This window comes from Mesitornis unicolor, unplaced genomic scaffold (assembly GCF_000695765.1).
Source record: "Mesitornis unicolor isolate BGI_N332 unplaced genomic scaffold, ASM69576v1 scaffold13132, whole genome shotgun sequence".
Classification (NCBI taxonomy): Eukaryota; Metazoa; Chordata; class Aves; order Mesitornithiformes; family Mesitornithidae; genus Mesitornis; species Mesitornis unicolor.
In genome coordinates, this window is record NW_010167194.1 from 59,574 (window position 1) to 74,288 (window position 14,715).

A 14,715-nucleotide genomic window follows, 5' to 3' on the forward strand; every position below is an offset into this window, starting at 1 on the left:
TGCTGAACAGGGTGACATTAAGCATGAAAGTGGTGCTTTGTCTTTTAAAGAGGATGCTGAGGATGCTAAGGTTGCTGGAGGTTGGGAAAGGGGGTTAGAACAGAAGAGAAACAAAAATCAGGATAAAATGGCAAGTAGAAAAAAAAATTATATACACATATGTATATATATCTTCAAAATTCCTCATAAACAGTCTGGTATAACTGATGCAGAACCATTGATGTGATTTTATGTTCCCTTAGAAACGATGCAAAGCACCGCGCATTTCAGAAAGAATACAAAAAATTTTAAAAGCGTTCTCATGCACACAACCTGCCTGCACCTATGAGTGGGAAGGGCCCTAAACTCTGCCACACGGACGGTTACAGAGCAGCAGTTTCAGAGTAACTCCCCCCGGATGCTGGCTGCAGCCTAAGCTGCGCAGAGCAGCCCGAAAACAATCTGGGCTAATTTTGTTCATCCATTAAGCAGATAAATCTGCTTAGTCTTCCCCAGGTCAATGGACAGCAGTCTCTGTTACGAGCCTTTTCCAGCAAAAGCTGCTGTCAGTGCAAGAGGTTTCAGTGTAAAGGTTCCTTACGTACATCCCTCTGGGCAAATACTGGTAGTTACAATATCCACGTGGCAATCTGGGTGACCGATTCAAAATAAATGCTGTTAAATGAGCATTTAAAACCAGTGATTAACGTCGAATTGTAAAGATGAAGTATCAAAATGTTGCATGTGTAGAAATTGTTCAGACTCTGTAGCAACCTAAAGTTCTAGTTTTTCAAATTTAAAAATGATTTATGAACATCCTATTTTCAAAAAGAATTTAAATCCTGGACAACTAGGCTAACAAGCTGTGAAAGGATGCGAGGGATAACAGTAAACATAAATACACATCTATCAGATTTTCTACTTCTTTCCAGATTTATATACGTACACACACAAAAAGCCCAGCAGCCATCTGAAATCACGTTATGCTTAATTCTGGACTACACTTGCTCCACAGCAATTACTCTACTTGCAGGAAGGCAGGAAACACTGCATTTTGCGTGTCTGGGGTGCCAGGATTTAGCTGCACCATCACCAATACACCACCTTCAAAACAAACTTTTGGGGTTCTTATAAACTATAGAAATCAAATAAGTAATTCAGGCTCCTGTTGAAGCAACGAAGTTACGTGCTATACCAAAAACAGAACTCATCCTGTTTACTGTTCCTATGTTTGCAAAGCTAAACAGAAAACACATACGTTTATATTTGTGAAAGTAAAAGAAAAGTATTTGTAAAAGTAGAAAAGTGAAGACTATTTAATATAATATAAGCTCTCAATTTCCATCTTTCTGAATACCCTCCTGCTCCCCCAACTCACGCGCAGCACCGGCAGGCATCCAGCTGCACCTCCAGCCCGAGAAAGCCAAATCGATGCTCCGGGCTTGACAGGACGCAGAAACCCCCTGTGAACTGGTGTATGAGAAAGGGTGCTCGAGGTAAAGCAAGGGCTGCAAGGGTGACTGAGGCAGCACAAAGGTGATGCAGTAGCGATCTGGAGATGAGTCATCCTGCCAGAAATGGGTTTCTTTTCATAGAGGCTCTATTAACACGAGAAGTCTCTGCCAAAAGCAATTGTCAGTGGGAAGCAGTCTGCTAAAGGTAAGCGGGGGAAAAATAAGGTCAATGGAAGAAAATAAAAAATGAAAATAAACCTCAAAACTACGGTGCAAAGGATGTCAAGAGAGTAGGGGTTTGTCCACTCAACCGCACTGCGCACTGCCAGGAAGGAGACGAATGCCCACGGTCCATGCTCCTGCTTGCTCCTTGTAACAGAAATGAGAAAAACATGCCTATGCTCTGAGAAGACACAGGAACAAACTCCTACTAAATATGGAAAAGGGTGGCCACTACTCCCTGGGTAAGGGAAGAGAGAAAAGACATGTAAGGAAGGCACTGCTATTTTTAGGACTGTAGTGCTTCCAAAACTACATCACTTGTAATAAGAAAATTTCCAGAGGCGCAGTGGATTTAAAACTTGCGTTCAAGGTACTCAGGGATCGTTAACCTTTGTTTGTAACTTTTCTAACCACATGTCTCCACTTGGTTTGAATGCACACTTCTAAAATATTGTCTTAAAATAAGATTTGCAATCAGTTTAATAACCTGGCTGTACTAGATGCAATTCTCATTAAGTTAATGAAAATTACACTTACAAAGCAAAGAATCTTTTCCTATTAACCTTCCTCTGACTTCTTCCCAACAGGCAAAAACACCACCTTCCCTCAGTGTGAAGAATGATTAGAAGTAACTTTTTTGAAGAAACGCTCAAACCTAATTAATTAAATGCCCAGGCCCTGACTCACTCAAAGACAGTCACGACCTTTCCATCAAGGAAAGTAAACTAAGAAAATTCCCCGCAAGCAGAAGCAACTCAATTGATGCCAGGGAGGTGGTTAAAAAAGGGCAGTTCTGTGAGGGCTTTGGGTGTGCAGATTGTAAATGTAAATCATACATTTAATCTCAAATTTGGAAGCCATCAGCCCACACCGTATGATGCCATCAAAGCCTTCCACCAAGCCATTCGTAGCTTTAGACTCCACCGCACCTTGCAGCAGTTTCACAATGCTGTTACATGTTGCATGAAAAAGATGTTCCTCCTTTTCATTTGCTTTGAAGTTTCTCCCTCATCGTTTCAACGCTTGTCTTTTGACATGAGAAAAATTAAATATTTCTGTGCAATTAATGCTTTCTCTTCCCCAGCTGCCTTCTCCCAAGGTGAAGGAACCTAGCATGTATTTTAATTTACTTCAAAGTTATTTCAAATAACTTCAAAACAACATATAGTTTGTTCCTTCACCATTTTCACGTGTACCTCAAAGGTCCAAAAGCAGAAAAAAGTAACAAACATTTGATTTAATCAAGAATCAACACAGCTGAAATTCCATCAGTACAACTGAAAATGAGTGATCATAAAAAGCAAATAGTTAATTATTTAAATTCTCAGCAACAAATTTTCTAATAATATAGGATGTGCCTTAGCCTTAAACACAGCCCTGAAAAATCTGTCTTAAAGAAAGTCAGTCAGCAACTATCCCTTAGTTTACCCTCACTCAGCAAAAGGAAAATTTAAATTTGTAATACAGTATTTGGATTATAATGTATAACCATGCACAATAAACCATGCGTGTGGATATTCACAGCTAATCAAAGCACTTCAAACTGCTAAATCCTGAAACAGAAAAGAGACCTGTTGGGTGAAATCAAACCTTTATCACCGTTTTACCAAACACCTTCTCTCGATTCAATCTGCCGACTCTGAGAACTGCACAGGTGAGGTCAGGACCATTACAGCATCTGCCATTTCTGCGATATCAGCCTGGTGTGCTTAAAAGCCTGAAAGACCGAAGCTACAGCAAATGTGGACCACGCAACGCAAACCCTTGGTCACAGCAGAGCCTCCCTGTAGGCTGACTTCCCTTTCATGAGCACCACATCAACTCTCTGCTCCAAATCTTCTCACTTAAATATTTTACACTGCATACCCAGCATAATCTTCCCAATTTAATACCAGCCAGATTAGATGGTAAAATACATGGCCTTACTGTACATGGAATGCATACGGTGGAAGAAGTGGGTATTTCAAATAATAAAGCATTTGTTTCTGCAGTTCCTGACTGCGTGTCGGAATTCATTTTGTATTTGTGGCAAACAGTTTCTTTGCCCCTAATAAACTTTACTTATTTAAAAATACGCCAGCTGTAATATAAAGTATTGCATAAATTCTGATGAAAGTTATTTCTCCCCCACTTCGTCATCCTTCTCATCTCCTTTATGCTTAATGAGTACAGAATGAGTACAATGCAATTGATTTCTAATTATTTAGACAAAAGCAAGACCTATGCATTTGATGGCAAACTGAACTTAAAAGACTTCGTAGACTGGAAAATCTGAAACTGCTATTAAAAGCTCATGATCACTTTCTTTGGTACATTATTAAAGGTACACTGAAAAATCACTGAGATAAACTACTGCCCAGCAACTCTGTCCTAATTCTGTAACTATTGCTCCATCCAGCTTTTCTTGTTAAACAGAAATGGTGCTTAACTTACACAATCTTAACACCATCCAACCATGCAGCATGCTCAACCTCCAGCAAAGCAAGTCGACAGAAATGGTGCTTCACTTATACAATCTTAACACCATCCAACCGTGCAGCATGCTCAACCTCCAGCAAAGCAAGTCCATCTGCTCCCCAGGGGTACACCTCAGGGGTACACATTAAGCCTCACTTACACGTGCTTCCTGTGGAACTCCAGAATCTTCCCCTCAATTCTTTCCTGGTTTGGCAAATACTGGTTTGTTTTAAGGTGTTCTCGATCCTCCGATTCATCAAAATCCCCTATTTCGGCTATTGCAGAAAACAAAACAATGTTAGAGTAACAAGAAACAATGGAAAAGCATCAATGACAGAAAATACTTGCTAAGGAATTACAGAGACCCCCAAGAGCTGGGATGTATTTTCCTCTACATGCTTCAAATTTGGGCGTTATGCTTTGTATTCAGCTCCATTTTACAAAACACTCATAGTTATCCCAAGCAGCCTTCTTGGGGATTACCGCAGTCTTTGAACACTGTCTGGAAAATTACTTCTTTACAGTCATAGGCAGGAGATGTGCAGAAGACTCATGAGGGGGTCTAAGCATTTCTTCCTTACAGATAGCTCATACCAAACCAGTGTATTTCAATTTATTTTTTCTAAAGATACATAAAATAGTTATGGACAAGCCCACTTGGGAAGAGAGCAAATTACATTTTAGGAATTGTCCAAAAATAAATGTATAGCAAGAAGAGAAAGCAGCGTTATGTGACTTCAAATCCCCACAGTGCCTACATCTTGAGTTTTGGTCTCCCTTTCACATATCCACGCCTTTCAGAAATGACTCTGGGTACTCAGGAAGAGATTTACAGAAGAAAAAAGCATTAATCAAATGTGTGGAACAGTTTCCATCTGATAAAGCATTAAAAGACCACAAGTCTTTGGCTTGGAAAAGCAAAGCATGAAGCAGGCAAGACATATATGGCAGATATATATAAAAACTAAAAGTTGAATAAATCATTTTTTTAAGTTATTTACTTTTTCTGATAATAAAACATGAATTCACAGTGTTAAATTAAAATGTAAAAGTTTTAAAAAGACAAAAGGATGTAAGTTATCGTCCAAACCTCCCAAACACTAAGCTGTAAAGCTCATTTTCATGGAAGGATGCCAAAAATATAAGCAGATCCAAAAGTGTGACAAACGCATGGAAGCAAAGTTCACCAAAGACAACTAAACAAAGAGATGCCGAGTCAATCTTTGACTGGGAAAGGCCACAGCAGAGGAAGCATCACCATATGCTCACTGAGGGCATCTGCCATCAACTGCTGTCAGAGTGGCCTCAGCGAACTCATAATCTCATCCAAGGCAGCTGGTTTGTAAAAGAACACAGCAATATCCTGCTTAAAATCAAGCCAGCATATGAAACAACAACAACAAAAATTGAAAGGCACTTTTGTCAAGTAATTTATGTTAAAAACAATCATATTTTTTCTCACTTCTAATTTTCTTACACTGGCAAATCAGGAGCAAATTTTAATTGTGTCACTCACTGACAGCACACACACGAGACAGATTTGCTCTTCCAATAAAATCCCCATAACTAATACTATTATAATTGTATTATCATAAGACAGTGCAGAATTCTATAGCTAATAACTATTGATCAGTGCATGTGTGAAGAGGTATCGTTTAACAGCTTCTGTTTGAAGCCAGGAAGGAGGCACAGGAATCCATTTCTGCAGCTCCGGTTGCAGGTAAGGAAGCACAACAGCACTTGGATGCTACTGAACTGATTTGGTGGCTGAACCCAGTCAAATTTTCCAACCTGCTCATCATAAAGGCTGTGTTTTTAGGTCTTTAGGTGCTTACAGACTGAGTGAGCAGCAACATGGAGAGCTTCCAAATCAACTGCTTCCTATCTACAGTTGCACTCCCAAGTGAGGAGGAAGCTGCTGACTCCACTGTTGGCCACGTTCTGGCACGTTTCGGGTTTGATTTCAGTCCAGTCTCTATACATTTATCTTCCCCCAGCCACAGGGAAAGCAAGAAATATTGGTTTTGGGTTGGTTTCAGACAGCCTCCACGAAGCCAAAGCTACCTGGTACACGGGCACTAGCTGTCCCTCACCACACCTAGCCCTGATGATAACCCCAGTGTTCAAAATCTATGGGGTTCACTGCATGTGCAGAAGGAAACACTGCCAGACAGAAAACGCTTCTGGTTACCAAAAGCTGCTGCACGCTATTTAATGTGGGTTAGCAATGGCAACATCGCCCGACGGCCCCGCAGCCGAGATACTCACACTGCAGGAGGTGAGAGACCAGGAGCGCGGCTGTGTTGTCGCTGCAGGTCAGCCGCTCCTCGGCCAAGTCTCTCTTGATTTGCAGCGCAAAAAGGTACCTGGGAGAGTTAGAAGCACTGGAGTTACAATTACCACCTTAACACGTGACAGAACGATCAAACTGAGGAGAGTTTTGTAAAACCAGCATCTCTTAATTCTTCTGTCTCCAGAACCAAGATAACACAGAAGTCTTGCTACCAAGGATGGTCAAATCAAGCCAAACAACCTGTGACTAATCCAGTGCATGGAACAAGGAAGCAGAAGGAACCCACGCTTTTAAGAAGTTTGATTTGTGAAGTAACAGCAGCTGTAATTTTGAGCTGAAAAGAAACTTAATGAACAGTTCAAGTGATTTCATGTATTAGAACAAGGATGAGACAACATCACCGATTCCACTATCTTGTTAGGAAAAATAATGAGCATTTCTGCAAGCACTCAATTAATTTACTCAGTGGTTGTATTTTCCAGGACTGTAATGTTAGCAGCCCACAGAGACAGTAAGAAATTAAATTTCCTTTTCTTATACCACTACACTCATTTAACTAAAGTATTTCCCAAATCAGCTGTTCAAGAGGAACAGATTTCTGTTTAACAGTTTTGTTAAGCTGCCTGCAAAACACACAAGAATAGAAGAAAAATGTGGCAGCCCTTAAAGTGTGCTGGTAAGGATCAACTTGGTAACCTAAACCAATTTTAACATATTTTTCTGAATCTAATGCTGGCAAGTCTTTTGTGCTTTCCTTTTTACTTAAAAGAAGGTGCAATAAGGACTCCAGTAAACAGGCAACAACTCATTACTACAAATAAACCTTTGAACTGACAAACTGACTGATATTCATTACTGAATTACACCCTGAAAGGGAACAGGATTTTTTTTTAAAGAACTAATTTTAAAACATCATGTATCACATTCTTGAGGCAAAAAGATAATAAAAGGTTTTTTAATTTTGAATGTGGGGTGTTTTTTTTTTAATTTTAAAGTACTGGAAGTATGTTTTAAGTATTACTTCTATAATTACTTCTCTAAAGTATGTTCTGTTTTCTGCATATCTGACTGAGCTACCTTATTTTCTTCAATACACCCACAATGAAGTGGACATATCATTAACAGCATTGAGAAACACCTAAGCACAGACCAGAACTCCACAATAAATACTCCATAAATAGAAAAAAATACAGTTCCTGCTCAAAAAAAAAGCTGTATTCCTAATGAAATTTGCACAAGAAACAGTAATTAACATATGAAAATTGGAAGCAAAGGAAATATTTAGATACTAATTATCATCACAAGAGACAATCACATTGTATCACAGCAGCTACCATGCTCATTTGCTCTAAAATAAGCCTGAGGGATAATAAAGAACCTCTATGGACCTCCATAGGGAATTCCAATTAAAAATAGTAAAACTGGAAAAAGCACTAAATAAGCTCCTTAGACAATAAAATCCTGGGTGATGTCCTTGTTACAGGCATAGTCTTCAAACCACGTTCCCAGGTGCGAGCAAGTGGACAGATCCGCTTTATCTACCAGAGCTCAGTTAGCGATCAGCAAAAGCAACCCATGGTGAGCATCAGTGAAAAATGTGACCAGGAAAGGGTGTTTGCTAGTTGTAGAATACTTAAAACACGGACTTAGAAGTGTAAATGATAAATAACTTAGTAAAATACATACTGATTATTTTCTAGGTACTGTTTATAAATACGAATATTCCCTCCACACCCCGTCTCTTTTGACACTGTGATGTGTGACAAGCCCTAACCTGTGCTGTTTTCTGTTTTGTAAAGTATTTTTTCCACTAACACATCTGCTAAACACTCATGAATCTGCTAAAACGGTGACAGTACCAAAAAGTGCTCTTTTGCTCATCTTCAGTGTCAGTTTTGTTTGGAAACTGATGCAACCTCCTCCTCTTACCTTCCCTTTATATCAGTAGGTAATGCAAACCAAATTCCTCAAAAAATACTTTACCTGGTGTATTCCTCTTGCAACTGACCCGGGTCTGGAGGGAAAAACTTTACAGCTAGACGAAGCATTGTAGTCTTTGGTCCTATAAGAAAAGTCAGGCATTTCACAAAAAACTCTTGCTCTTCATAAGCACATGCACATTATGGTTTCCAACACACGCACACGAAGTCGAGCCAGCTTTCGGCTTGCCAGCTAACTACAGTGGGCCTGCAGGGTGTGGATTGACCATCTCAGCAGAGATACAGCAGGGAGTTTTCAGAGGAACTTATCTGTACTACTTCCAATGCAAGCCTGGAGTCTGAACGCTGTAGTTTAAAGCAACGTGAAAGCAACCCCAAAGCAACTACTTGGCTGCACACAAAGGCATCACAGGTGACCCAGCAAGAGGTTCCCAGCAGGGGAGGAGGGTGCAGGCACATCCCAACACCAGCCACCACCAGACCCATCCATGAACTGAATCCATGAGTCTGGGTGGACCCAACTGGCTCCCTGTGGAGATAAAAGCATGTTTGCAACATGCCCATTAATATCCATTTATTCCCATTTTTAGCACCGTTCTTGTCCATCTCAATGACAGGGAGACAACTAATTTAACATTTAAATCCGAACAGAATCCTAAGTAACTATCTGGAATACTCCACAATGCTCTGCACAACATTTCACAAGAAGAAAACCCAGCTGAGACTTGACCGTGTTAACAGCTTCAGTGTCAGCCTGCTGAACTGCCCGACTCAACGTGTGCAATCCCCCACTTAACCAGTATTTTTGGAGGAATATTACATGGTACCACAGCCGCTTGCCATCCCACAACTGGGCACCACCATTCTGCTGCTCGTTTGCCTGCTCTTCAAGCAGACAAAGCTGAGTATTTTGCAGGCACCTTCTGAGCATTCACCTCACAACTGCAGGCATCCCCCGGACAAGAGAAGCACCGCTCCTCCACCACAGCCCCACCACTCGACCATCACAGGCCAGAGGAAGGCAGGACAAAAGAAAGATGGAGCCCCTCTAAAAGGCAGAGGAAGGCCTGGGAAGGGCAAAACTGCCACCCCTCTTCTTGCCAGACTCCTCCATGTGCTATGGGCAGGATATCCAAATATTTCATGACCCAACTGAACACCAAAGCCAGCCCTGCTTACGTGTGGCCTCCAGAGGTGCCATCCAGCCTCAGCCACCTCGGGACACTGTGTGCTGCTGCCACTTCAGAGCAAGCTTAGCCAAATTAAAATAAAATAACCAAATGTGCTCAAGAAAATTTCGTAAGCACAAACCAGCCTGCTTTAACTTATTTTAAGCATCAAGTTCTCATAAACTTTGACAAAGACCAACTTAACCCCATCAGCCCCAAAGTACACTGGCACCTGATTCCCACAGGCCAAACATTCCTCCGCTCACCCACCCTCTCGTCTGCTAACGAGGGAATAACAAACTTTGCTTTCTGCCAAGTACCTGGGAGAACAAACTCAGACTGTCACAGCTGTCAGAAATGCAGCTCCCAGCCTCTGAATCCAGAATTACCAAAGCTTTGGTGAAGAAAAAACACTAAAATCCTCATCCTAATTACAGTGTAAGATCTAGAAATGAAAGGAGGCTGGAAATAAGACCCTATAATGATACACAAAGCTCACGCTTGGCAGAGACTGAAACCATACTGAGGATTTTATAGTTCTTGAGATGAATCAGATGAGGAAAATAAAACTTTACATCAAATTTTGCAAAATACTCCAAGCCTTTGGAATACCCTCACAAGGGTAAGAACAGGCCTGCACCTTACTGACACCAGTCAACTGGAAAGTATTGCTGCCGGAGCAACTCTGGCGGTGTTCTGAGCATAACTTACATTAAATTATAATAAGTATTGAAAATTTAAAAAATAATGCTGCATGTTTCCTTCTGTAGCACAACCCCTTTTCTATTTTTTTTTAAACCTCGCTTCTCCTCCATGAATAAGTCCCATTCTAATTAGGAAAAGAAACACTGGGCCAGTCTAAACCAAGACGCAGAACTTATTGCAAGAAGCCAAACCAATTTGGATCTAAACTCCCCACCTTCTGGAGTGGTTCAGTAGTAAAACTGACTGCATTTATATAAAAATTATAAAAAATAAAATCTTTTTCATACAACACAAAGCTGTTGCATAGAAGGGCAGCCCCGGTGTGGCCAGAGAGCACCAAGGCTGAAGCCACGGTGGATGTGGCTGCCCTTGCCCAGCTGCGTGGGCAGATGGAAACACCCTCCCATTCCTGCAGCTTCCTCAGTCCCTTAATTCCAAAACTTACACAAGGTCAAGTAATTGCATTAATTCTCCTCTTAAGACTTTGTATCCAGGAGCGCTGGCAAATGAGTCCTTAGGAAGATGCTCCTGTGCAATCGCACCTCAGCTACCAGATTCAATGAACGAAGAGCTTCAATTACTATACATGCAATTAACTTTTTAACTGCAAGTGTTTTCAAGGCTTTCTACAGTCCTGTCTCATTTCAATTTTAAACAGAGCAGCATGCCAGAAGGGATACAACTAGCATAAAAAGGAAAAAAAGAGCTCTCACCTGAGCTAACAAAACTTACAAATTTGACATTTCAGAACTTGAACATGCACCAGACAACTGACTGGTGTCTCCCACAGGTTAACATTTAAAAAAATATAAAAGAAGTCTTTCAGTGTCACTGGCAACAAAACATGGGTGGTAGACAACCAAACAGCAGAACAGCCACAAATTTTCACACATCCCCATGGTTTTAGACCATTTGAGAACAATAAGCGCACCATCAGGGAACACAGCCATCAGTCTAGGGTCTAAGACCAAGTTACCCCAATTTATGTGCTACAGAAGAGGACACAGGAGGAGAAACCAAGAGGCATCGCAGACGTGTGGTCCACCAGATCACTGACTAAGACATAATTCCCTCCAGCCAGGAGCACTGGAAAAACAAAAGAAGCCTAACTGCAGGGAGTATATAAAGAGATGGCAACCCAACAACTTATATAAACAGATGGCACTCCAACAATTACCAGCCAGTGTCGGTAAAAGTTAAAACCATGACCTGAAAGTTAAAAACTCTGGCTAAAACTGACAATGTCTTATTTTCTGGCAATCAGTTTTAGGCAGAAGAGTAACTACAAACTACCTCCCAATACTAATTTTCAACATCTTTCAATTAAGATTTTGAAAGGAGAAGAAATCCACCACACCCTCCTGATCCTGCTCTTCCACAAAACCTTTACAACCAGAAACTGAAAATAAGTAAACAGCTTAACCCTGTTCCAAGAAAAAAAAGGTGTGATTTAATCTTTCAACATCAGAAGAACGTGCATACTGTATTCTTCAATTATTTTTAGCCTTTTGAGTGCATCTCACGTTACTTTTCAGAACAGCACAAAGCAAAGACAGCATCACTATTGCAATAGCCTCCTGGCCAAAGAGCAGAAACGAATTTCCCAACCGAAGCGAGGAGGACTCTGAAGCTGCAGCTGCTCGGCCCCTGTGAGATCCCTACCTCTGCTCTCCTGGGAAGCTGCTCCTGAGCACATTGGAGGGAGTTGTTGAGAATGAGATGGGAATACCCACCCCACCGAAATTCCCTGCCTGTCAGTGAGCTCCGAGTGCAGCTTTTTGCAGCCCTCCCGCAAGGTGCATCAGCTCTCATGGGCTCTCACCACTGCAGATGCCACCTCCTCCCATGCCATGGGTGCAAGAAGCAGAAAATTCCTTTTTTTTTCTACCATAAGACCCAACGTACAAGTGCTCACAAACAGCAGATGTCGTGTTTCACTTAACCATGACACCAGCTGACCCAATCTATCTAGACAATTATCACAGAGAAAGAATCATCCCTTTACTAAGTTTCCATTCCACCCACCGCATACGACATATTAAAAACATCAGGTTTGCATGCCCGAACAGGCACTGCTATCACCCCTACGCCAAGTACAATTTTCAGGGAAGCATAACCAGTAAATCAAGTAGTAATTGTGAAAGCAACTCACATAAAACATATGTAAATTAAGGAAAACTTCCTTTTTTAAAAACTACTTACTCCGTACTTGTTTAATAACAGGTTTCATAGGTTCCAGCCAAATCTGAAATTAAAGAAAAAAAATTACAAACTGACATCCATATTTGAATACCACATGAAAACATCAAAAGTAGATTCAAATAAAGCACTAGTTTATGAGTCTGCCCTTCTTCCTCACTGCAGTAATACAACAATTCCTTTGCTTTAAAAAAATGCACTTATCTATTTGAACTGACATTTATCATGCATCAATAGAAAAATCACTGATCCATGCTTAAAGCTTATCTGGACAGAAGAGCCTGGTCAGCAAAAGCCCAGCACCACTGCCAAGACGACAGAAATCCTGTCAAAACCCACAGCACAGACAGGAGCCAGGCTACAGAACTACAGCAGCTCTGGAGAACATGACAAGGTCCAACTTCTTTTCCCCTCCATGTTTTGTCCATCTCTCTCTACAGGAGGACTTTTACTTGATAGTGATTTCCCACATTTTTTTTCTCTTTTGACAAGCACATTTTTAAAGAAATACTCCTGCTGGTCTAGTAAAAGGAGTGTCCATAAAAGTAACCCAAAATATTCCAGATGCTCAACCCCACCTCTCCAAACAAAAACATTGTAACAAGACAATTATGTTTGGCTCTTCCTAGTTACTCCTGGTCTGAGAGAGAGCCGGGGATTTTAAGGACCTCATTAGATGCAGAAACACTCTGGACGCTTTGCAGAAGAAACAGAAACCAAACCAGCTTTGCTGTATTTCCTTGGCCCTAGAGCAGGGTGTATTCATGCTACGCGCATTCTCAGTGTTCTCAGTCATACTTTATAGTGTGAGGCCTAAAGCTAGAAAAAGTATCAGAAAAAACTAATGAAAACACGGGTTTGGGAACTTTTTCTAGTTTAGAAGCCACATTGTCCTCTTTGCAAGACAGAATAAGCAACTAGGAGATTTAAAGAGTGTCAGTATTTATCTAGATCAATTATTTAAAAAGCTTTCAGGTTTATATTTATTAAAAAGAGGTTCATAACAACTCTTCAGGGAAATCAACTGAAGACTGAATTAACCCAAGAGAAATGTGAACACTACCAAAATTATACATTGTAACAAGATTTCACACAGAGTACACTTTGAGTTGATGTTCCCCCTTTCAAAGAGAAGGAGGATTTTATTTATGTCCCTGAAAGTGGGAACATCACCAACCATTTAACTGCTTTACACATTTTTTGAGATTTAACAAGAAACAGAATCTGGTTCCTCCCCTCACTTTATTGGTTGTTGTCATTCTGCTAAGTGAAGCAGATTTACAAGAATAAAGAGAGAATCCCACAGAGGACTCCAGCAGACTTTGAAACTTTTGACACTCAAGTAACTGCATTCACGCAACGTTTTTATCGTACAAACTGGTCAGGGAACTGCACATACCCAATATGACTGGAGGTTCTGGAATTCGATCCCAAAGTAGTCAGATTCAATCAAATTCAGATGCTTGTAAACTTCTGTCAATAACGTCTGGCCGTAGTACTTTGACTAAGGAAGTAAAAAAAAAATACAGCAAGATGGAGATGAGTAATTTTACAGCAAACTAGAAATAAATTATAGGCTCTTTAGAAACCACAGAAAAATATCTTAAAGATTTTTCACATTATTTTCACCACTGTAAGATGGATATTTGGTATCCAATATACAGGCACAGCTCCAAAGTTTCACAGAACCAGAGAAACCCAAGTTGGACGTGGCTGGTGGACGTCATCTATGTCCAACCTCCTGCTCAAAGCAGGGTCAGCTATGAGACCAGCCGAGATCAGCTGTGAACTATTTGCAGCTCATTCAACAAACCAGCACCATGTGTTTGTGTAGCTGGACGGTGCAGCTCTCCCCTAGCTGCAGCAAACCGAAGCAGGGGCTGCCAAAAACCTGCTCATGTTCACCCTCTTTGCTGGTACCAACACCATGGACCACACGGCCACACACAACTTTCATACCAGCGAGACTTAAAAACACAGGCAGCTGCTCGACATGAGTCCAAGGCGGCCAAGGAAGGCTGGCGTGGGGCGGTTTGCACCCAGTCAGGATTCACCCATGATTTGGGAAGCAGCAGCAGCACAGACAGGACTCAACGGGGCCAGGCTGCCAGGGATCACAGTGGCAGAGCGCAGGCTGCTCATTGCAAGGCCTTTGCTAACAGAACCAGAGCTCACCTTCTGAAAGGAACAGTTTAAAAAAACCCTAACTTTTTTTCTTACAACAGTGTTCAAGAAACCTCAAAGTGATAGAATTTATTCTGTTCATTAAGAAATAAACAGGAAGGCTACAGCAGGAA

General features: G+C 41.1%; 1 protein-coding gene across 1 annotated transcript in view; it reads right to left on the reverse strand.

Moving 5' to 3' along the window:
• Nucleotides 1-14,715, reverse strand: part of FARP2 (FERM, RhoGEF and pleckstrin domain protein 2) — a 66,341-nt gene that overhangs the window by 36,436 nt on the left and 15,190 nt on the right. The window contains exons 2-6 of the mRNA XM_010178612.1: nt 13,818-13,922; nt 12,422-12,464; nt 8,389-8,467; nt 6,381-6,478; nt 4,273-4,387 (exon numbers count right to left, since the gene is read on the reverse strand). Of these exons, the coding sequence (XP_010176914.1) occupies nt 4,273-4,387; nt 6,381-6,478; nt 8,389-8,467; nt 12,422-12,464; nt 13,818-13,922 (440 nt within the window). The remainder of the gene's footprint in view (nt 1-4,272; nt 4,388-6,380; nt 6,479-8,388; nt 8,468-12,421; nt 12,465-13,817; nt 13,923-14,715) is intronic.